Source organism: Dama dama, chromosome 20 (assembly GCF_033118175.1).
Source record: "Dama dama isolate Ldn47 chromosome 20, ASM3311817v1, whole genome shotgun sequence".
Classification (NCBI taxonomy): Eukaryota; Metazoa; Chordata; class Mammalia; order Artiodactyla; family Cervidae; genus Dama; species Dama dama.
Window position 1 is genome coordinate 44,606,908 of NC_083700.1, and position 26,130 is coordinate 44,633,037.

Here is a 26,130-nt window from a genome sequence, read left to right on the forward strand (position 1 = left end):
AGAGTGCATTTGTTCTTCCTACTGCAAGACTTCATTGGACTTCTAAAGGGTTATAAGTTACATATTATTTGTCCTCCAAAACAACTTTTTAGAACACAAATCCTTTCTAAGTTGGAAATTTGTCATCAAATTTTCCTATTGTTTGGGAGCATTATCTCTTTTCTAGTCTAGAATACATTTTCCCATGGAAGGTAAACCATAAATGGTGTTAAATTTTTCATGTCTGACCATAAGAGCCTGGGTACTTGAAGTTTAGGACTAAAAGACTATACCTCAAAATGCATTTATTTAGCCAATACTGACCTTCAGTCATGGGCAAATAGTTACTCTAAAATCTGAGGATTTAGAAAACTATTTTTCTGAGGCAAATGAATTTAGAATCAAGAATATACTTTAATCACCAACTACTGACACAAGCCGGCAGGCATTTATGAGTTTGTCTTCATGATGAGGATGTGAGAGGGCAAACCTTTATTAAACCTCTTGAGTTCTTACTCCCACATGTCCTAAGGCAAGGCACATCTCTATATCTCTGAAACTGAAAGTATTTCTTCAGAGCAGTTACTTTGGATATTTCAACCTGGAGAATTAGGGTCATTTCTCATAAGGGGATGCCAGGAACGTGGGCTTCCTGATACAATTATTTACAGTCATGGTACTCTTAAGTAATCCTAAGTAGGGACTGCCAGTGTACATGTAGGCACAAGAGTATGTGCATTTATCCTTATGATCCTAGTGTCTATGAATATAAATGTTTATAAAACGAAAACTTTCCCAGGGTAGCCATCCTTGAATCTCCTAATTAGATGGAGTACCTGCTGTGATGCTCATAAAATTCTGTATTTTTCTGTCACAATATTTATAACTATAATTAACTAATAAGACATACAATTGTTTAATATCCATTGTCAACGCCATGCCCCCCCATACTGAAAACTCCACGAAGGCAGAGGGTCTGTCTCAATCACTGACATAGTCTCAACATACAACATGGTGCCTGAAACATAACTGGCACTCAATAGAACTTTAATAAATATATCAGTAAATAAGTGATACTAAGTAAACAACAAAGAAAAGACTATTTGCTAATGCAATATACATCTACTAAAAGTTTATATTCTTGTATCTGTAATACATATTTTAGTATATATGGGTACAGTTTATAAACTCAGTTCAGTTCAGTTGCTCAGTCATGTCCAACTCTTTGTGACCCCATGAACTGCAGCACACCACGCCTCCCTGTCCATCACTAACTCCCGGATTTTACTCAAACCCATGTCCATTGAGCCAGTGATGCCATCCAATCATCTCATCCTCTGTCATCCCCTTCTCCCCCTGCCCTCAATCTTTCCCAACATCAGAGTCTCTTCAAATGAGTCAGCTCTTCGCATCAGGTGGCCAAAATACTGGAGTTTGACTTTTAACATCAGTCATTCCAACAGCCAGGACTGATTTCCCTTAGGATGGACTGGTTGGATCTCCTTGCAGTCCAAGGGACTCTCAAGAATCTTCTCCAACACCACAGTTCAAAAACATCAATTCTTCTGCGCTCAGCTTTCTTTATAGTCCAACTCTACCATCCATACATGATTACTGGAAAAACCATAGCCTTGACTAGATGGACCTTTCTTGGCAAAGTAATGTCTCTGCTTTTTAATATGCTGTCTAGGTTGGTCATAACTTTCTTGCCACGGAGTAAGCGTCTTTCAATTTCACGGCTGCAGTCACCATCTGCAGTGATTTTGAAGACCAAAAAAATAAAGTCTGCCACTGTTTCCACTGTTTCCCCATCTATTTCCCATGAGGTGATGGGACCAGATGCCATGATCTTCGTTTTCTGAATGTTGAGCTTTAAGCCAACTTTTTCACTCTCCTCTTTCACTTTCATCAAGAGGCTCTTTAGTTCTTCTTCACTTTTTGTCATAAGGGTGGTATCATCTGCATATCTGAGGATATTGATATTTCTCCCGGCAATCTTGATTCCAGCTTGTGCTTCATCCAGCTCAGCGTTTCTCATGACGTACTCTGCATATAAGTTAAATGAGCAGGGTGACAATATACAGCCTTGACGGACTCCTTTTCCTATTTGGAACCAGTCTGTTGTTCCATGTCCAGTTCTAACTGTTGCTTCCTGACCTGCATACAGGTTTCTCAAGAGGCAGGTCAGGTGGTCTGGTATTCCCATCTCTTTCAGAATTTTCCAGTTTATTGTGATCCACACAGTCAAAGGCTTTGGCATAGTCAATAAAGCGGAAATAGATGTTTTTCTGAAACTCTCTTGCTTTTTTGATGATCCAGCGGATGTTGGCAATTTGATCTCTGGTTCCTCTGCCTTCTCTAAAACCAGCTTGAACATCTGGAAGTTCCCGGTTCACATATTGTTGAAGCCTGGCTTGGAGAATTTTAAGCATTACTTTACTAGCATGTGAGATGAGTGCAATTGTGCGGTAGTTTGAGCATAATTTGAGCATTATCTTTCTTTGGGATTGGAATGAAAACTGACCTTTTCAAGTCCTGTGGCCATTGGATGCAGTAAAATTAACCAAATGTATAACAAAGGGACGTACTTTATAACAGTTAAGCTGAAAGATAGTCTGCCACAATCACATACAGATGCACAAAAGTATAATGAAAATCTAAATAGTTTTGTTGTTACTGTTGTTATTAAGTCATGTCTAACTCTTTGTGACCCCGTGGACTGGAGCCTGTCAGGCTCCTCTGTCCATGGGATTTCCCAGGCAAGGATACTGGAGTGGGTTGCCATTTCCTTCTCCAGGGGATCTTCCTGCCCCAGGGATTGAGCCTGCATTACCTGCACTGCAGTCGGATTCTTTACTGTTGAGCCACTAGGGAAGCTCTCTATATGGTATAAAAATAAACTGTCTAGATTTAAATCTTAGCTCAGCTAATGACTATGTTGTGTAACCTTTGGCAAGTTTTAAGTTTCAGTGTCCTCACCCACAAAATGGGGCTAAATCATAAGATCTAGAATTGTTGTAAGCATCAGATGAGTTAATATTAATACGTGTCAAGTGGTTACAACATTGCCTGGCACAAAGCAGTCCCACAATAAAAGTCAGTTTAACACACTATAATATTCTCACTATCACTACTACTACCATAAAAGCAGCACATTTAAAGCATGATGCAATACAGATAACTCCTAAGAATAGTATGTCTGATCAGAATGAAATCCATAGGATGGCTTATAAAGTGCCTTGCTGCAAGAAATAAATGAGGGGGAAATCATTCAGTCACAAAATCTTTGCTAGAAAGGATAATGAAAATGGATGATTACGATTATAATAGCAGTAACAGGAGAAATATGGCTCTGCTCTTAGCAGTGTGTCTGTAGTAACACACGGAATATTCACAAAGATCCTGTTAGGTTAGTGTTATTGTCTTATTTCCAAACCAGTTAACCAGCACACAGAGCTTAATTAAACAGCAAGAAAAGGTGACAAGAAGGTTCTACTTCACGCTGTCCTGCTCTGTAGCCTTTCGACAGGGTCTGACACCATAAATGTCTTCACTCACCCACTCACCAAAAGGTTAAATGACTTAGGTGCTACATCCCAAGGACTGTGTTCACAATTATGGATAATTTAAGATACAATTACCTGCCTTGAGAAGCTCACAGACTCAGTGGGAATAAATAAAAACCACACGTGTTACTGACATACACACAAGCAGGTAGCAAATACTGAACACTTATCATGTGTCAGGCACCCTGTTAAGGGTTTCACATTGAGTACCCATCCTAAATGAATTCTTACAGCAACTGTACAAAACCAGGTCCTATTTTCAGTTCAGTTTCAAAGATTAAAAAAAAAAAAAAAACCCGAGGCTTAGAAGGATTAGGCCTAGGCTTTTCATTTCTTTGCTGCACTGTCATATCTTATTTTCTTTAGGAGTTCAGTTAGAACAGTGTGAGCAAACAGTAGAAAGAGGATTTTTAGCTTGTGGGAGCAGAGAGGGTGAGCATCGTTTCGAATTGCATCTTGAAAAATAAACAGTAGTTCTTCTGTCTGAAAGTGGGAAGGGCATATCAGACAGAAGAAGCAGCATATGCAAAGTTATGACAGCAAGAAATACCCTAGAATATTCAGAAAAAAGAGGTAGTTCTATGCGAGTGAAGAGTAGGGGCATTAAAAGTAGGCAGTAAGAGGCGAGTCGTATATAGCAGGCTGACTCCAGACTGAGTGGGTCTCTGAATGTCATACAAAGGAGTCTGCACCTTATTCTGTAGGAAATGAGGAGTCAAGGGAAGATTTTAAGAATCTGAGTGAAGAGCTGAGATACACACATCTTAGTGCAACATAATTAGCAGGCCGTACTAAAAGAAGTGATGGTATGTGGAGGGTCCAAAAGATTTTCAGCTGCAAAAGGCATGCACTTCCAGAGTCAGAGAGTGAGAATTCACAAACAAAATGTTATAACTTATAAACAGAATTCTTAAAGGCTGCTGTTACACAAAGATTATAATTGCAAAAAAGATTATACTATTTGGCTGTTTTGTTAGTGTAAGCTGTCATTTCACAGAGCCTTGTCTGAGGATTAAGGAGACTTGGGTTCCAGATCTGTTCTGCCTTTGCATCACTCAACACCTAAAAGCATCTCATATATAAGATAAAGAAATAAAGTAACCATTTGCTTTTTTTTTTTCTTTTTGGCTTTGCTGGGTCTTTGCTGTGGTACACGGGCTCTCTAGTTGCAGCGCATGGGCCTCGGTGCCCCACAGCATGTGGGATCCTAGTTCCCTGGCCAGGGATTGAACCTATGTCCCTCTGCACTGGAAGGCGGTTTCTTAACCACTGGACCACCAGGGAAATCCCACCATATGCTCTTATTTGGAAAACAAATGAAAAAAATTTTTGGTAATCTTCAGAAGAAATGTGAATATAGAATACTGAGTTACGTTTTGAACCAGTTGTTTTCTTTATTAGCAAAAGTTCTTTCCCAGATATGTTTCTTTATAATCTTTAAACCAAAACATTAAAATGTTCCTATTTTAAGAAGCACAACTGCTAAAATACAAGTGACTGGTACCCAAGTTAATCCAAATTCATATAGGATAAGTGACAGATAGATAAGATGCAATGTCTTATTCAAAATGGCTGAAAGACCAGTACTTAATTCTGCTAAAATTCTCTAACTTGAGTGTCAAAGTGAACAAAAAGTAGTTCTAAAAGTTCAAAGAAGCAAGTATGGTCAAGAAAATGTTCACTAAATACTTACCTTAGTAATAATCCTATAAGTAATAAAAGTTTCAATTGTAGTAACATGGCTTTCAGGTTCATCGACTGTAATAAAAAGATCTTTCAAATCTGGCTCATCTTCAAACTTGACTTGGTTTATCATTGATAAAGGGGATGTCGGCATCAGAGGGCTGAAGGAATTCATGTCCATCAATGAGGCATCCTATGAATAAAACATTCAAAAATTAATGTTTAGGGGGAAAAGAGTTGAAATCCTCTTTTTCTTAGACGCCACAAATACTAATCAAATATGTCAAGAACAAAAAGGATAGCTGGACTCCTGCTTAAATAAAGTATGTGGAAATATATGTTTATTTCTGTTTCCTCACAAAATCCCACTTTAAAAATGACAGTAAAGAAACAAACAAAAAACAAGACAAAAATCATAAAAAGGTACAAACCCTCAAAGTAAAAAAATAAGCTAAGTATGAAGTAAACTATCTTTTGGAGACTGGAACTCTGATGGTTGAGTGGTAACTGAAAAGCTACCACTAAAAAAAAAAAAAAAAACAGCTAAAGTAAACCTAGGATAGGATGGTTAACTGGGAAGAAGGAGGCATACTGATGACAGAGGATCACATATAGACTCGAGAAGCAGAGGCACCAGAAACCTGTGGACACAGAACGCTGGGAGAGCTAAATGAGAGGACTGGCTGAAAAGCTCACAAAAGAAAAGAGAGTTGGCACCTCAGATTCCCTCACATACCCCATGCAATCAGGTGACTTATCGTTCCCAGTTTTGCAGAAAACTGGAAATTTACCGGAGTGCCTCTGATTTCAAGGACACCAGGTAGGGTGGAGGGAGAGACAGGGAGTGTCTTACATACTAGATGGAAAGATATCCAGTCCTTTCCCGTCATTTGGCCCCAAGAAAGGGGCAGCAAGATGGAAAACTGCACATAATAGTTGGAGATTTCCTCTCTTAGCTGACCATTCCAAGAAAAAACTGACAGCCGCAGTGCCCTGGGGAATCAGCCAAGCCTCTGCATGCTAATCCCACAGGGAAGCCCCTTCCTGGCAACACGCTACTGTCTACTTGGCTTTTCGTTACCTGGTGCAGGAACCAGCAAATATCTCAACATGTGGGCAGGCTCTGAGGCGAAAGATTCACAAAGAGAATACGAGAGGCAGACAGAACAGAGAATAGAATGCTTTACCAACAGAGGAAAGCATGAGAGGGAAGAATGATATCAAACTCATAAATGAAAACAGGTGTTATATTTTTTAAGAATTCAGAGAACAGCAGAGAAACCAAAAAAAAAGGAGGCTTATGAAAGCTGAAATATGACGAAAGGATAAAAACTCAACAGAAAGTTCCAAAGATAGAACTCAGGAACTAAACTGGACCAAAAGAACATGAGAAGGAAAAGAAGATATTTTTAAAAATTAAAGGATCCAGGCAGATAGAACCTGAGTGAAAATAATTCCAGAAAATGAAGAAGGTAAGTCCAAACTGAAGTATTTCCAGATTGACAGGGTTTATCAGACCTCTTCAAAATGAACAACACAGTGGTGGGGTGGGGAATGCTCCCACAAGCTTCCATTACCATGACATTTCATAATTGTAGAGGTTTTTTAATTCCTAAAAGCTTAGGGAAAAAATTTAGGAAAGCCTAAATTCCAGAAAGAATATAAACAGGCAAAATACAACAGGAACATCAGGAATCAGAATGCCTTCAGATTTCTCAAAATGATAATAAATTAGTATCTTCAAAATTTTTAGAGGAAAATATTTTCTACATAGAGCTATTTATACCCAGAAAAAACAGTCATTCAAGTATACAGGAAAAATAAAGCCATTTCTGGTGTGAAAGATTTCAAAATCTGACTTCCCATGCATCCATTCTTTAGAAGACTTCGCTTTTCCAAAATAAGGGCATATACCAAGAAAGAAGAAATAGGATCTAAAAGTAAGAGATTCAACAGAGAAGAGAATTAAAGGAAATTCCTTAGATGACAGTGGAAGAATGTCCCAGGTTGACAGCTTTGCAGCAGATTTAGAGAACAACCTATACAGACAGGAGTTGAAAGACTTCAAGAAGGCAAGGTTACAAAGAGGAAATAATAAGAGAGGGAGGAAGGAAAGAGAAAGAGGAAAAGAAGGAAAGAAGGAGACTGACAGAATATCTGCTACATCTAAGCAAAATGAAAGGAAGCATGCCATGTTAGACTTTGTAAATCAAATATGATTGATGCAAAAAAAGTGAAAAGGAAGAGAAAACAAGACAGGGAGAAAGGGAGGGGCTTAAAAACATGAATAAATGAATGAATGATGAACTCTAAGGAAAACAAAATGTAAAGAATGAAAATGTAAAATCACAAGTCATCACAACCCTTGACAGTGAATAAAAATAAATTGTTCTTAATCCCAAATTTAACTAAAAATGGTGATATAGTTAGACTAAGATAGTAGGAAGAAAAGCATTAGTATGTTTGAGAAGAGGAGACATGCTAATACCATGACAGAAAAAAAAGAGGACGAAACGTTCCAGACTGCTGACAACCATCTAAGAGACAACCACCAGGCAACACATGATCTTAGACTGAATTCTGTACCAAAGGAGGAGAACCTTTGAGAATCTTTGTTTTTTTCCTCTCTAAGAGCTATCTTCGGTACAACTGGAAAGTTTTGAAAGGGTCTGTGGATTAGAATATATTAATAGTATTATGTCAATGTTAATTTCCTGATTAAGATACTTACACTGTAACTATGTAGGAGAGTGTCCCTGTTTTCAAAAATACACAGAGATTTAATTATGAGAAATAAAATATGTTTCCAATTTACTCAATTTACAGAGGCAGAAAGCAAATGTTGGGAAATGGTAAACAACCAACAGACCTAGATTCTTTGTGGCATTCTTGCAAGACTTCAAGTCTGAAATTATTTCAAAATTAAAAAATATATTCATTGTTTTCAAAAGTCAAATCATTCGACAAGGCTTAAAATGTAACAAATTAAAAATAAAAATGCAGCATCCCATGTTCTGGTATTGCTATTACCACTTCATACTCCTTAGAATTAAATTCAGAACTCTTAGCTATATTTGTTCCTTGCTACATTCTTTATTTCAAAATAACAGATATACTCTTTTTCTAGTTTTTCAATTTTGATATTATCAGTAGATTTCCTACTAAGGAGGATGAAGAGTATTTATTTAGCCAATTAATTATGAGTATAGACTCAGAGACCTACTTTACTCAGTGGATTATAATTCACTAATATAATTCATTGTAATGCTCTAAGTATCCAAAACTTGCCTAGTAGGAGTCCCTTAAAACTGGCATCTGTGTGTTTTTGATGTCTTCATTACTCCTTGAGCACTTTATTTTCAGGCATATTAAGATATTTCAGATTCACCTTATACTTATTTTCCCTACCTTCAGTCATGGGATCAGACATTTATTCAAAGAGCTCTGGTTCCTTTAAGAGGAGACTGGTACTTATAAATATAAGATATAAATGCTAGAAAATATATGCATGTTAGACATGATTTAGACCAAGGAATAGAAAACAAATCACAGTTGGGTTGATCAGACACACAAAAAACACGGAGATAATAAATGTCTTGCAACAAAAGTTCAGTGAGATAAATTACAGTATATCCCTATGATAGAATACAATAAAGTCTATCCATGTAACAGAATACAATAAAGTGATTAATGTATTAGAACAATATACAGAAACTTGGGAAAAGGTTCACAGTATGTTATTAAGAGAAAGCAGCAGCTTATAAAATTTGTATTTAACTAGATTCTAATGCATGCATGTGGGCTTATGTGTTTATGACAGAGGGGGGCCAGAGGGTATGAAAGGAAAAGTAACAAAGAGCAACTCATAATATGCATGTGCTCAGGAACTTGGAAATTATACCAAAAAGTTAACAGAAGTTATTTCAAGTGTTGGGATTCCTCTTGAGTTTAATATTTTCCTGTCTGAGTTTCTATGTTTACAAATATTCTAAAATAAATGTGTATTATTTTGCAAAATGATTTTTAATTGTTGAGAGTCAACACTGTATCTAATGTGTTCATAAACAGTAAGAACTATTGTAATAAGTTAAAAGAGTATCTAGGGCCATTTTGGCAGAAGACCTTGGATTACACATTTAATTGTAGGATTTTTTTTTTCTGAACTCATCAAAATTGTATAGTTAAAAAGGAAATTTAAAAATATGCCCAGAATCACAAGAAAATGGGATTGTCAAAATTATGGGATGATAACACAATGGAATACTAAGCAGTTATTACAACAGAATTTAGAGGTTCCAAATAAACATGCTATCAGCAAGTACAAAAATCTCTCTCAATATTCATTTCATATAAATAATAGTTTTCTAAGCTGACAAATTTTAATTTGATGGGCAAATGTGCTTTAAATTTCACTGACAGTGCATACAACCATGTGCTTTGGCATTCTTTGCAGTCACCCTCTTGACTTACCACAACCCACTTCTTTTACCTACTACATAATTTAGCATTCTATTTCTTCTGCTTAAAATGCATCCTTTTGTAGCGTGGGAAAGATCTGCATGAATTTACAAAGGCTCACAATTCCAATGAGTGTAGTGTGGTGTCATAAAAATATGCTTCAATATCTAGCAAAGGAAGAAAATTACAGGCTGAAATTTAGCAACCTCCAAGATTTCAGTAGAAAGATTTAAATTACTATGAATCACTTAGAAACATTCTTGAAACCTCAATAAAACTGACTGTTCAAAGAGTTTTATATTCACTTCAAAGAAAAAGGAAAGAAAATACACTGACGATACTTAAAAGATTTACATTTGGACATGAATAAGGGAAGAAAATAAGTGTTTGAGAAGATCCAAAGAAGTAATTAACCAAAAAGAACTCCATTTAACCTTTTGTGGTTGATGCTTTTCAGGAGAAATGGATCGTTAAAATTTGTTCTTTCCAAACAAAGGTCTCACCTCCAGGATCATGCATGCCTCTTTCTCCTGCTAGTTCTCTCTCTTCCTTCCCCTGCCCTCAACTTCATTTATACATTTGTTCATTTTTTGTATTTGGTTATATGTCCTTTATCTTATGATATTTCAGACAGTGAAAATACATCTTTTCATTTTTTTTTTTTCCTTCAAGAGATTAAAGCAGAGCGGAAATTATTTGCATGCTTAAACTTCTTAAATAACACTGAATACTTATAGCTAGCAAAGTGAACACACACACACACAGAGGAATGCACCGAAACATCTAGGGATGGTTTCAGGCTAAAATTTGAATATGCATAATAGAGAAGTCAGTCACATTGTTGCAGGAAGTCATTGCCTTTTTTTCTCTCTCTCTTTTTTGATAGGTCCCACCCACCTTTGGAGGATAACTGCTTTACAGTATCGTGTTGGTCTCTGCCATACATCAACACGAAATCAGCCCCAGGTATACTTACGTCCCCTCCCTCCTGAATCTCCCTCCCACCACCCACCTCTCTAGGTTGTCACAGAGCTCAAAAAATGGGTGGAAGACCTAAACAGACAATTCTCTAAAGAAGACATACACATGGTTAGAGAAATGCAAAGAAAAACTACAATGAGGTATCACCTCACATCAGTCAGAATGGCCGTCATTAAAAAAATCTACAAACGGATGCGGAGAAAAGGGAACCCTCTTGCACCATTGGCGGGAATGTAAATTGATAGAGCTGCTATGGAGAACAGTATGGAGAGTCCTTAAAAAACTGAAATAGAATTACCACATGACCCAACAATCCCACTAATGGGCATATGCCCTGAGAAAACCATAATTCAAAGAGACACGTGCACCCCAATATTCGTGGCAGCACTGTTTACAATAGATAAGACATGGAAACAACCAAGATGGCACTGCCTTTTATCCTTATTCCAAATTAGCACATTCACAATAAGAAAAACCATGTAAATGACTTTCCTAAAATAAACAGACATTAGCACTGTGCTAGCATCATGCTGCAATTTATTGACAAACTCACTTATGAAATAAGGGTAAGTTTTCCTGGTCGTTACTTTTGTTTTATTGTAAGTATCTGCTGTGAGTTGAACCATGTCCTCCCAAAATTCATATGCTGAACTCCGAAACCTGCCACCTCAAAATGTGACCTTATATGGGGACAGGAGCTTCACAGAGGAAATAGAGTTAAAATGAGGTCATTGAGGTGGGTCCTGATGCAATATGACTGGGATCTTTACAAAAAGGGGGGGATTTGGACAAAGCCATGCATGTTATAAGACACAGGGAGAAGACAGCCATCTACAAGCCAAGTGGAGAGGCAGGGAAGAGATCCTTCCCTCACACATTCAGAAGGAACCAACCCTGCTGACACCTTGATTTCAGACTTTGAGCTTCCAGAACTGTGAGAAAATTAATTTCTGTTTGTTTCAGACACTTAGTCTGTGGTACTTCATCATGTCAGCCCTAGCAAATGAAGAGCACTTCTGTATACAGAATGGCACACAATAATTGTGCAAAGAAGAAAGGAAGGGTAGAAAGGAAGGAAGGAATTAGAATTAAAACATTACATCTTTGATCCATTCATTTTTTTTTTAACCAGTTAATAATCAACTTCAATAATTTCTGAGAAATGTTTTTGCCTCCCTCCTTTAATGCTATTTGATGGTTCCAAAGTTCTACTACGGAAATAAATAAAATACGCAGCTGAAATTTAAAACAATGGCCTGCCAATATTTGAGTGCTCAGGAGACGAACTCCATAAGAAACAGGTTGAAAGGTGAGCTATGACCTCTCTGAGAGGTGTCCTTCCTTAATATCCCTCCCTAAGATTCAACTCCAGAACATCTCATAAATATAACATGAATTACTCTGATAATACTAAATTGCATCCACCATCTGTGCACAAACAGCTATTTTCTTTTTACAAGCAGAGGGGGGAAAAAAATCAATGTGAGAAGTGTGATAAATCAGAATACTGGCATGAAAAGGCCACGCAAATAAAATTGCTGATGTACAAGAAACATGTACACCAAGAGACATCTGGTAAAATGCAACTTGCAAGGAAGGAGTTTGAGAAACCATGTTGTTATGAGGGACACTCATCTTGATGGGCCTAAATTTAGACTTACCAGCTGTGTTTTGGTTTACAACTCCTTCCAATCTGCCTGCTTATAATAATAATAAAAATTAGAAAGGCCTTCTGTGGAACACTGTTGAAAATGTGATTGGGGGAAAAGCCAGCCTGTGTTGGGTTCTATAAAGGGGCATACAACACTCAATAATCTTGTTTGACATAATTTCCAGTGCGATGCAGTATATATACCCTTGTATGCATATATCATAATTTATTTATCCATTTTTTTTTCTATTTTCTAACAGTGTTGCCTTGAATATACTTGGGCTTTTTCAGGGTTTTTGCACTATAAAGTTAGAGATTAACCATAGAAATGTCACAAATAGTTTTATTTGATAAAATTTTCCCCTCTGTACAAAAAGAAAAGTGGTAAAAGAAAAAGGTTGGGCAGTCAAGGTGTTAGTCGCTCAGCTGTGTCCGACTCTTTGTGACTGCACAGGCTGTAGCCCACCAGGCTCCTCTGCCCATAGGATTCTTCAAGCAAGAAAACTGGAGTGGGTTGCCATTTCCTCTTCAGGGGATCTTCCCAACCCAGGGCTCGAACCTTAGTCTCCTGTATTGTAGGCAGATTCTTTATTCAAGTTTAGACATATACTAGCTGTGTGAACCTGGTCAAGTATTGTTACTTTTCTGAGATTCAGTTTTCTCCTTTGTAACCTCAGAGAGGTCATATCTCACCTTGGACTCCAGATGATCAAGAAGAGGATAAAAAGGGACAAATAAATGTGATGTATATAGACACTGTCTGCTTGAAGGCTTTATGTGAGTTACGCAAACATTACCATAACCCTGTAGGATATGTGCTGTTTCTTTCCTTTTTTTAAACTAGGTAACAATACTACTGAGGAGCTGCTATTTTACCTCTTGTTTTCAAAAGAAGAATCAGGTTAAATCACTTGTTCAAACTCTAACTGCTATTTCAATAAGTAGAGGAGCCAGCATTTGACCACCCCCTAACTGCCAGTAGGCTGATCTTAAGGGAGATCAATCCTGAATGTTCACTGGAAGGACCGATGCTGATGCTGAAGCTGAAGTGCCAGTAGTTTGGTCATCTGATGCAAACAGAGGACTCTGGAAAAGTCCCTGATGCTGGGAAAGATTGAGGGCAGAAGGAGAGCAGGGCATCAGAGGATAACATGGCTGGATGGCATCACCGATGCAATGAACATGAACTTGGGCAAACTCTAGGAGATGGTGAAGGACAGGGAGGCCTGGCAAGCTACAGTCCATGGGGTCGCAAAGAGTCGGACACGACTGGGAGACTGAACAACAATAGCCAGTAAGTCAAATGTACTGGGCATTACCACTGAATTCACTTTTTCAGTTTCCCATGAAACTAAGTAGAAATCTAAAACAAGAATACAACAATCTCTATGGTTAAAACATTGTCATGTGGTACGTACAACCTAAGGCACTATAAACACATTCAGGGCAGCCCAGAATAGATAGATAAATTGTGGTATGCACACAAGGTTACATATAATACACAGCAATGAAAATCAACCACAGGGACTTCCCTGGTACTCCAGGGGTTAAGAATCTGCCTCGCAATTCAGGGTACATGGGTTCAATCCTTGGTTAGCAAACTAAGATCCCATGTACCACAACTACTGGAGCCCGGCAACACAACTAGAGAATCCTTGCTCCACAATGAAAGAACCTACATGATGCAACAAAGATCCTGTTGCCACAACTGAGACCCAATCCAGCCAAATAAACAAATGCAATCTTTTAAAGAAAATAGGAAATCAACTACAACTTCATATAAGGCCATTGATAAATATAAGCTAAATTATAAGCTAAATATTAGGGAAAAAAGCAAATCAGAGAATTCATATAGGACAACATCATTTTTTAAAGTCCTAAACCATACAAGGTAAAAATTCAGAAAAATCTTTAACAGATGTTGTTTCAAATACATACACAGATCTTCCTCAACTTACAGTGGGGTTACATCCCTATAAACCCACTGAAAATTGAAAATACTGTAATTCAAAAAGTATTTAATACACCTAACCTCCTGAACATGACAGCTTATCCTAGCCTATCTTAAATATGATCAGAACACTTACATTAGTCTACAGTTGGGCAAAATCATCTAATACAAAGCCAATCTTGATGAAAGTGAAAGAGGAGAGTGAAAAAGTTGGCTTAAAACTCAACATTCAGAAAACTAAGATCATGGCATCTGGTCCCATCACTTCACAGCAAATATATGGGGAAATAATGGAAACAATGAGAGACTTTATCTTTTTGGGCTCCAAAATCACTGCAGATGGTGATTGCAGCCATGAAATTAAAAGACACTTACTCCTTGGAAGAAAAGTTATGACCAACCTAGACAGCATATTAAAGAGCAGAGACATTACTTTGCCAACAAGGGTCTGTCTAGTTAAAGCTATGGTTTTTCCAGTAGTCATGTATGGATATGAGAGTTGGACTATAAAGAAAGCTGAGCGCCAAAGAATTGATGCTTTTGAACTGTGGTGTTGGAGAAGACTCCTGAGAGCCCCTTGGACTGCAAGGAGATCCAACCAGTCAATCCTAAAGGAAACCAGTCCTGAATATTCATTGGAAGGACTGATGCTGAAGCTGAAACTCCAATACTTTGGCCACCTGATGCAAAGAACTGAATCACTGGAAAAGACACTGATGCTGGGAAAGATTGAAGCCAGGAAGAGAACAGGACGACAGAGGATGAGAGGGCTGGATGGCATCACTGACTCAATGGACATGAGTTTGAGTAAGCTCCGGAAGTTGGTGATGGACAGGGAAGCCTGGCGTGCTGTAGTCCATGGGGCCTCAAAGAGTCGGACGAGACTGAGCGACTGAACTGAGCTGAATCTTAGAGTGTTGAGTAGCTCATGTACTTTATTGAATGTTGCCTGAAAGTGAAAAACAGAATGGCTGTACAGGCACAGAATGTTTGTAAGTGTATGGTTGCTACCCCCGTGATGGTGTGGCTGGCTGGGAGCTGTGGCTTGCTGCTACTACCCAGCTCCAGGAAAGCTTATCTCCTACTACCCAAGAATAGATCAAAATTCACAGTATGGTTTTACTGAATGTGTAACACTTTTGCACTGTGAAGTCTAAATATCATACGTCAAACCATTTTGCATTCAGGACCATCACTTTTATGAAAACCAAATGAAAACCAAATGAATGAAAAAAACAAAACCCAAATTATTATTTTCTTTTAAGCAAGAGAGAGACAGGATCTTGGGAGGACCACACAGAGAATGCAGGTTTACCTCATTTTATCTTGCTTCACTTTACTATGAAGCATGTTTTTCACAAATTGAAGGGTTTTGGCAAGTCTGCATTGAACAAGTCTATAGGTACCATTTTTTCCAACAGCATTTGCTCACTTCATGTCTCTGGGTCACATTTGGGTAATTCTTGCCATACTACTTCAAATGTTTTCATTATTACTATATGTTATGGTAATCCGTGATCAGTGATCTCTTATTGTAATTGTTTTGGGACACCACAAACCACGCCCAGATAAGATATGAACTTGATAAAAGTTTCTGTTCTAACTGCTTTCCCCTTTGGTTGTCCCCCCATTTCTCTCCCTCATCTTGAGCCTCCCTATTCCCTGAGATACAATACTGAAACAGGTCAAGTAATAATCCTACCATGGGCTTCCCTGATGGCTGAGTAGTAAAGAATCTCCCTACAAAGCAGGAAATATGGGTTCAATCCCACATTCAATACCAGAATCAGGAAAATCTCCTGGAGAAGGAAATAGCAACCCAGTCCAGTATTCTTGCCTGGGATATGCCATGGACGGAGAAGTCTGGAGGGCTACAGTCCATGGGGTCACAAAGAGTCAGACACAACTCAGTGCAGGAAGCCATTAGTCCTTCTGAAGTGAAAGGAAGAGTCTCAAGACTCAATTTAAATAAAAAACCAGGAGTAATCAAGCTTAGTGAGGAAAGCAAGCTAAAAATCAAGATGGGCTGAAAGCTAGGTCTCCTGTGCCAGTTAGCCAAGTTGTGAATGCAAAGAAAAAGTTCTTGAAGGAAATTTAAAGTGCTACTCTAGTGAACACACAGATGATAAGAATGCGAAACAGCCTTATTACTGATACAGAGAAAGTATTAGCGATCTGGATAGAAGATTCAGCCACAACATTCCTTTCAGCCAAAAACTAATCCAGAGCAAGGCCTTAACTCTCTTTAATTCCATGAAGGTTGAAAGAGGTGAGGAAACTGAAGAGAAAAGTATGAAGTTAGCAGAGGCTGGTTTATGAGCTTTAAGGAAAGAAGCCATCTCTGTAACATAAAAAAATACAGGGTGAAGCAGCAACTTGCTAATGTAGAAGTTGCAGCAAACTATCCAGAAGGCCTAGCTAAGTTCATTAATGAAGGTGGCAACACTAAACAACAGATTTTCAATGAAGATGAAACGGCCTTATACTGGAAGAAGATGCCATCTAAGACTTTCATAGCTAGAGCAGAGAAGTCACTGTCTGACTTTAAAGTGCTTCTTAGTGGCTAATGCTGGTGGTAACTTTATGTTGGGGGTCAATGCTCGTTTACTATTCTGAATAGCTTAGGGCCTTTAAAAATGATGCTAAATTGATTCTGCCTATGCTCTATAAAAAAGGTTTTCCCAGCAGCTCAGTGGTAAAGAATCTGCCTGCAATGCAAGAGACACAAGAGACAAGGGTTCAATTCCTGGGGTCAGGAAGAGCCCCTGGAGGAGGGCATGGCAAACCACTCCAATATTCTTGCCTGGAGAATCCCATGGGCAGAAGAGCCTGGTGGGCTACATATAGTCCATGGGGTTGCAAAGAGTCACGACTAAAGCAACTGAGTATGCACATGCTCTATAAATGGAACCACAAAGCCTAAATGAGAGCCCGTCTGTTTACAACATGGTTTACTGAAAATTATAAGCTCACTGTTGAGACCTACTGCTCAGGAAAAAACATTCTTTTCAAAATATTATTGCTCATTGACAATGCACCTGGCTACCCAAGAGCTCTGGTGGAGACGTTCAATGAGATTAATGTTTTCATTCTTACCAATACAACGATTCTTCAGGTCATAGATTAAAGACTTCCAAGACTTCTCAGACTTACTACTGAAGTACATTACTGAAGCACATGTCCTGAAGTACATTCAGTACATTCAGGACTGAAGCCTACCTTTCACAAGGCTCTAGCTGCCATAGACAGTGATTTCTCTGATGGATCTGGGCAAGGGAAAGCGAAAGCCTTCTGGAAGGATTTCACCATTCTAGATGCCACTAGAACATCCGCGATTCATGAGAAGAGGTGAAAACATAAACATTCACAGAATTTGGAAAAAGTTGATTCCAACCCTCTTGGATGACTTTGAGAGGTTCAAGACTTCAGTGGAGGAAATAATTGCAAATGTGGTATAAATAGACAGAAACCTGGAATTAGAAATGGAGCCTGAAGATGTAACGGAATTGCTACAATGTCATGATAAAACAGGAGTGGATGAGAAGTTGTTTCTTATGGATGAGCAAAGAGGTGGTTTCCTGAGGTGGAATCTACCTCTGGTGAAAATGCTGTGAAGATTGTTGAAATGACAACAAAGGATTTAGAATATTACATAAATCGATACACTTAGTGATAAACCAGAGGCAGGGTTTAAAAGGACTGACTCCAACATTGAAAGAAGTTCTTCTGTGGGTAAAATGCTACCAAACAGGATTGTATGCTACAGAGAAATCATTTGTAAAAGGAAGAGTCAATTGATGTGGCAAACCTCATTCTGTTGTCTTATTTTAAGAAACTGCCACAGCCACCCCAACTTTTAGCAACCACTACCCTGATCAGGAAGCAGCCACCAAAACTGAGGTAGGCTCCTCAAGCAGTAAAAGGATTATGGTTCATTGACAACTTAGATTATGGTTAACATAATTTTTAGCAATAAAATATTTATAAATTAAGGTATGTATATTTTTTGCACACTTAACTGACTGCAGCATAAACATAACTATCATATGTACTGCAAAAAACCGAAAACTGGGTGGCTCATTTCATTGCAATACTGGCTTTATTGTGACGGTCTGAAACTGAACCTGCAATATCTCTGAGGCATATCTGTACCAAAATTTGAGGTTATGCTTTATTTCCTAAGCTAGTGGTGGATGCAATGTTATTATTCTAAGAGTCTGCAAATATTTTCCATAAAGGGCCAGATAGTAAATTTGGGTCTTGCAGGCCATCTGGTCTCTGTTACAATTACTTACCTTGGGCACTACAGTGTGAAAATAGTCACAGACAACACATAAATCAATGGATGTGGTTATATGCCAATAACCTTTATTTGTGAACAAAATGCAGACCGGATTTGGCCACACAGGCTGTTTGCCCCTGTAGATATTATATAGTTATAGATATTATATAAATAGTTATATCACCGATAGTGATGGATGTAATATGGATATATATGTATATACACATAATTGTATATATGAAAATATTCTATATTAAAAATAATTTTAAAGTTTTATAAAAAGGCAGTTCAAGTAGGATAAGGATATATGCTTGATTATTGAAAACTGTCCACTAATTTTCTTTTCACAATTTTCTCATCAAACCTAAAACTAAAAATTAAATCCTTTTCACCTTTAGTACATATATGCTAAGTCGCTTCAGTCATGTTTGACTCTTTGAGGCCCCATGGACTGTAAACTGCCAGGCTCCTCTGTCCATGGAATTCTCCAGGCAAGAATACTGGAATGGGTTGCCACTGTCTACTCCAAGGGGTCTTCCCGACCCAGGGATCATACCCGTGTCTTTTGCATCTCCTGCATTGGCAGGCAGATTTTTTACCACTGTGCCACCTGTGAAGCCTATTGTATAGCAGACACACAAAAAAATTTTAGTAAGATTTTTTTCTTGCAAACAGCCATACAACCCAGGGATTGAACCAGCATCTCTTAGGTCTCCTACATTGGCAAACAGGTTCTTTACCACTAGCACCACCTGGGAAGCCCTTTGGTAGGTAGGTAGAAGTCAAAAGAAGTTTCAGATTTTTAGCATCTTAATGATTACTACATATGAAACAAGGACAAGTAAAAAAGAAAGAAAAAAATAAGTAAAACATTAAGACTGAAAGACCCTTAAGAATCTGCCCCTGTGTCCTTCAAATCATAGGTGCATTTATATGTATGGCTTAGAGATATGTCACATCATTCCATGTAAAAGACATTTAAAGCCATGAATGTCAAATCCATAAATGATAAGAGTCTACTAAATTTGTTTTAAAATAAGTATGTGGTAATGGATACATATATGAAACAGTGTCAGCCAATTACTGCTACTACTAATCTACTATTGTTCTACTATTGTAGATTCCTGTGATGGCCAACTGGAAGCAGAGCAAGCCAAGAAAAAGCAATTATACTAATCGGAACTCCCAAAGAGGTTGAAAATATGTCCCACGGGGATATAACACTGCACACCCAACTCAGGGATATACTGAAAAATGGTTCCCAAGAAGTGCACTAGTTGGCTAAAATGGATTTTGCGTCCTCAGTTGCTTTAGTCGTGTATGACTCTGTGCAACCCCATGGACTGTAGCCCTCCAGGCTCCTCTGTCCATGGGGATTCTCCAGGCAAGAACACTGGAGTGGGTTGCCACGCCCTCCTCCAGGAGATCTTCTCTACCCAGGGATCAAACCTGAGTCTCCAAGGTCTCCTGTATCGGCTGGCAGACTCTTTACCACTAGTGCCACCTGGGAATCCCGTAGTATAGGGATAATAATTATCTCCAAATCACTTATTTCTTAATTGGAAGGGCCAAGAATCGGCCGCCACCACCCATATGCACACACAAAAAGCACCGAGCGTAGCAGTGTTATTTCATTTAACAAAGGTTCATAGAATGTCAACAATGTGTTAAGCACTGGGCTGGGGATTCTATAGTGGTCAAGACTGGCTGCCATGATGCCTTCTCTCATGAAGCTTACACTGTAATTAGCAGGGAGGGTAACAGATAATAAACAAATAAAACCACAGAAAAATAAGATAAGTCCAGATACAAAGAAAGAGAGTAAATTCCAGAGAAAGCAGAGTGATATGCTGGAGTGTTTAAGGCAAGGAGCGAGAGGAATGCTTTTGAGAGAGCTATTAGGGAGGGTGTCTTTACGGAGGTGAAGTGAGAAGGAGCCAGCCATGAAAGACAAGGAGGAAAGTGGATTCCAGTCCAGGAAACCAATAATGCCTACGGCAGGAAAGCACTTATAATGCTGAGGGACCAGAAAGGAGGCAAACAGGTAGAAGAGAGGATTTGATGAAGGTATAACCAACAAAACTTAAATTGACATTTACTGTGACAGAATTTGAAGTACTCACATTTTCACCTGATAGGTCTTGAAAAAAAAGGGAATGGAGAACTCCAGGATAAATTAAATGCTGCACCTGAAATCCAAAGTAAGGCGCCAGCTGCACAGCTAGAGGTTGTTAAGGATCTGTATGATCTTCCCCAGATTATTCATGAGCATTAACCAATTGCAGGATATTAATCATGACTAATGCCTTTCCATTTATCTCAATTATGTTGAGTAATTTCTTATCTAGTGGAAAATTGTCTTGCTTGTATTTAATACGCTATAGAAAAAAATTCGCTTTCCTTATTCAGAAAGGTTCAACACACCATTTACATAGGATTTGCCACAAAACCTTTGTGGAAGATGGCATCACTTCTTCAGTCTTGATCCCCAGATGAAGTAGATCCAAAGCCTGGACCAGACTCACAGTCAGTCACAGTTGACATATACACGAGGAAAAAAAGAAGTCTTTCTTGCAGATAAGCCACTAAGAACTTGAGGCTGTTTGTACTACAGCATTATCTAGTGGAGCCTGACCAAAAATACCATTCAAACTTCATTCAGGTTAAATACAGATGTATTCATGTACATATGTGTTATGTATGTATGCACACACTTAACCTTTTCAGAGTTAGTACAAAAGAATGAATGAGGGACTTTTTTTCCCCCAATTTTGAAAACCAATATAACAAGAGTTTACCTTTTGTTTTTGGTCATGCATAATAAGGTTTTCATTTTAATTCTTAATAGGATTTCTATTCCTAATGTTTCATTTTAAATGAACAAGCTCTGATTCTCATTTTAGAATAAAACTTTTATTTCTTATAGCAAAAAAACTTAAATGATTAGAAAAATAAAATATTATGCTAAATAAAAGAAACCAGACACACAAAAAAATGTATGATTCCTTTTATGTGAAATGTCCTAAAAAGGCAAATTTACAGAGACAGAAAATAGGAGATTAGTAGTTGTCTATGGCTGGGAGTAAAAATGGGTACTAACTGAAAATGGAATGACAGATTTTGGGTAGAAAATGAAAATGTTCTAAAACTAGTTGACAGTGATGGTTGTACAACTCAGTAAATTTACTTTAAAAAAAAAATCATCTACCCAAAATGGATGAATTTTGTGGTATATAATTACATCTCAATAAAGTCAGTTAAAAACAATTTTCAAAGGGTATGTCATACCAAAGAATTTCTCAAGGTCAAAAAAAATTATTTCAGTATCAGTTTTAACAACTGCCAATTTAACCTTCTGTTCTATTTTATCATAGGTGTGTTTTATTGATTTTTATATCAGTATTTGCTAATAATTTTGGTTGTCTGACATCCTTTTTTATTAATAGTACAAGCAACACTGCATTATCCAGGGTGACTAGATATATGTAGTGTCAGAGTTAATCAAATATTCTGTTTAAAACAGACAAAACCAGTCAAGCTTATAAATTTTTATTTGTTCATTGAGACAACTTTAAAGTATCTTCTTAAAGTAACTGTAAATGTTTAACTTTTAGTCTAATATCCTCTTTGAAAAGTGTTTGATACAATTTTAAAATGCATAAAAAAAATAAATTTTGAACACTACAACTACATAACTATTGAGTCTGTGTTTTATTTTGATCATACTCAGTTCAGTTCAGTTCAATCACTCAGTCGTGTCCAACTCTCTGCAACCCCATGAATCACAGCATGCCAGGCCTCCCTGTCCATCACCAACTCCCGGAGTTTACTCAAACTCATGCCCATCGAGTCAGTGATGCCATCCAGCCATCTCATCCTCTGTCGTCTCCTTCTCCTCCTGCCCCTAATCCCTCCCAGCATCAGGGTCTTTTCCAATGAATCAACTCTTCGCATGAGGTGGCCAAAGTACTGGAGTTTCAGCTTCAGCATCAGTCCTTCCAATGAACACCCAGGAATGATCTCCTTTAGGATGGACTGGTTGGATCTCCTTGCAGTCCAAGGGACTCTCAAGAGTCTGCTCCAACACCATAGTTCAAAAGCATCAATTTTTCGGCACTCAGCTTTCTTCACAGTCCAACTCTCACATCCATACATGACCACTGGAAAAACCATAGCCTTGACCAGACGGACCTTTGTCACACTAGCCACTTGTAAAAACTAGCAGGCTATAAGGGTTACACTAGAACATCCTATCAGAGCCCCAAACTGCAAAAATAAAACGCCATCTTCAAAACTCAATGGAATAAAGTATATTAAATTCAAATCTGGTCTTTTAATATTATTTTCCTGAAATGCTTGTAATAATTTTCTCCAGTGCCACTGACCAATAAACAAAATAATGTTATCTGCACAAAAGAACTATATAGTTCTTCTCCCTAAAGGTTTTCATGGATTTTATTTTCTTTTAGCTACACAACATCCAATCTTATTTCCAAATATAAAACTGGGTATAGATTCTGCTGTTTCCCTGGTTGGTCAGCAATAAAGAAGTTACCTGCAATGCAGAAAATGCAGGTTCAGTCTCTGAGTCGAGAAGATCACCTGGAGAAAGAAATGGTAACCCACTCTGTTACTCTTGCCTGGGAAATTCCATGGACAGAGAAGCCTGGCAGGCTACAGTCCATGGAGTTGCAAAAGAGTTGGACACGACTTAGCAACTCAACAACATAGATACTTCTAGAGCCTGCCCTTTCCTGTATCTGCATTTCCAGCCTTCAAATCTACTCTTCGAGCTACTATTTCATTCTTCCTGCCAGAGCTGATTTCCATTGCTTGCAACTAAGCCCCCTGATTGAGACAGGTGTTATTGGCTTAACAGGATTTATTTTTCCAAATAAAAGGTTTCTAAATGATTTCCTTGGGTTTTTTAATTCTTTGTGTTTATCTCTCCTAATGAAATCTAAATAGGAGATTTTGTTAGGACTGATGCTCAACACAGCTCTGTGTCATCCATCAATAACATTTACTCACCATTTATCAAGACAAATTTATTTTAAATTCTATTTGGTCTAGTAACCTGACTGGAAAGACCAATACAATACAAACCAAATTTACTGAAAACAGATCAGTGGCAAATTACTGTGATAACTGTGTCAGTCTGTATGAAAAAAAATGCACAGGCCATATAATTCATTAATGTATTTATTCCATTAATATTTAGAGTTCCTATTCTTCTACCTTCAAGGAGTTTAATTTATTGGAGCTAGAAAGGCAATCAAGATTTTAGAGAGGAGAAATAACCATACCTTTTTATAAGGCAAAACATATTAGGTATTATGAGATTCAGAACACTATTACGGGAAGACCAGAATGGGAAGAAATTAATTCTAGCTGGAGAATGAAAATGTCCTTAGGAAAGAGGTCGCTTTACAATGGGCCATAAATAACAGAAAGGATTTTGGTTTGTTGAGACCCAACAGTAAATTGTAAGGTGAAAACAAATCACTGAGGAATCCTGTTAAAATACTGATTCTGATTCATTTGGTCTGGAGTGGGTTCTGAAACTGCAAGCCTAACACCCTCCCAAGTGACCCAACAGACTCATGGAACATATTTTGAGTGCTAAGGTGAGAGACAGAAAGGTAGGTGGGTGAGGGAAGAGGCAAGGAAAGCCAGGGTGTAGCCTAATCACCCAGAGCCTGGATGACACAATGTGACAATATATTCAGTATGTTCAGAGCTGTGTGCTCTGGAAACATCAGTTCTCTGTGAGGATGTAGGTCAGTCTACAGGCAAAACATCAGAAGAATGAGGACCTTCTGAGGCTATATTAATGGTTCTCAAAGTGAAGTGAAGTGAAGTGAACTCGCTCAGTCGTGTCCAACTCTTTGCGACCCCTGGACTGTAGCCTACCAGGCTCCTCCATCCAAGGAATTTTCCAAGCAAGAGTACTGGACTGTTTTGCCATTTCCTTCTCCAGAGGATCTTCCCAACCCAGGGATCGAACCCAGGTCTCCCTCATTGCAGGCCGACGCTTTAACCTCTGAGCCACCAGGGAAGCCCAATGGTTCTCAAAGGTAACCACAATTCTACTTAGGGTTGGAGCACCGGGAGTAAGAAGAAGGCACTAATTCCAGAGATGCCAAGAAGATAAAACCAAGTGGGATTTCTCAGATATGTAAAGAACAGAGAGAGTGAGTGAAAGGCATAATTAGAAGATAAGACATACCACTGATATTTTATCCTAGATAGCTAAGAAATTGCCACACCATTAACAGAGAACTAAATGAAAAAGATAACAGGTGTGGGAAGAGAAATATTAGAATTAGGGAATTGTGAAACACAGGCACAGAGCTGACTCATTGGAAAAGACCCTGATGCTGGGAGGGATTGGGGACAGGAGGAGAAGGGGACGACAGAGGATGAGATGGCTGGATGGCATCACTGACTCGATGGACATGAGTTTGAGTAAACTCCGGGAGTTGGTGATGGACAGGGAGGCCAGGCGTGCTGCAATTCATGGGGTCACAAAGAGTCGGACACGACTGAGCGACTGAACTGAACTGAAAACATAATTTAGTTTGGAAAGTAAGCTGCACTGATTAGTTGAAGGGATGAGTAGGACCACCTATGTAAGGTTTTCTGTTGCTCTCATGGTTAAGTCTGGCAAGTTTAAATTCCATTTGTAACAGCCTCTTAATAGTGGGAAGGGATTGTGCAACTGTCACATGCTCGTCTCCTCTGAGACAGTTAATCATTCAGTCTGTCCTAGAGCAATTACAGTGACAGAATTTATGGCCTAGCTGAGTATGACTTTTATTCTGGAACCTTCAATTAGAAAACTATTCCATCAACTGACCTAAAACTGATCTCCATATACTTTGACCTAAGTTCTAGTTGTGCCCTTCAAACCTATAAACATTTAATCCACTAGAAGAACTCTTCATAAAGTTTGTTTAAAAAATCAGCCCAAGTCTTTTTCCAAGCTAAACTACATTTTGCTCCTCCCAGCCTTTCTTCAGGGGCCATGGTTGCCAGAACATATCACCAGTCAAAGCCCTTAGTTTATTCTCCTTGGCGATGGCAAATGTACAGTGAGACTGTCACTACTGTAGCCGCCCTCCCCACTCCTTCTGCCAGTGACAGTGCTGGTGGATCCAAACCCTCTTCTGCCAAGCCCACACTCAGTCTAAGACTCTCTTGCAAAACAGTATTCCAAACAATCAGGTCACTGGTATCCACAGAAGACATAATATCCCTTTGCTGTTTTCCGACACAGACTATCAACTCTCTTTTAAAATGCAGAAGGTGGAATGGAACTTCAGCTGCATAGACAGTTCAAATTACAGTACAATTAATACTCCATATGACCTTGAAAATATGTTATTTGTTCAGAAACTGTGTCAGCTGGGTATATTATCATTCAGTCACTGGAAACCACTAGGAAAGCTTGAACATAAAATGATCCTCTACACAATCTATCCAAATTTACCCTGCAAGATCCTCATTTGTTTTAATTCTATTGTTGACCATATATGCTCACTCATAAGGAGAACTTGAGGATTTTTCATTTTCTACT

The 26,130-nt window shown here is 38.3% G+C and overlaps 1 protein-coding gene across 2 annotated transcripts in view; it reads right to left on the reverse strand.

Moving 5' to 3' along the window:
• The window catches only part of SNX7 (sorting nexin 7), a 107,821-nt gene that overhangs the window by 70,929 nt on the left and 10,762 nt on the right, over nt 1-26,130 (reverse strand). For both annotated transcript variants that reach the window (XM_061121312.1, XM_061121313.1), the window contains exon 2: nt 5,239-5,421. In XM_061121312.1, coding sequence (XP_060977295.1) covers nt 5,239-5,421 — 183 coding nt within the window. The remainder of the gene's footprint in view (nt 1-5,238; nt 5,422-26,130) is intronic.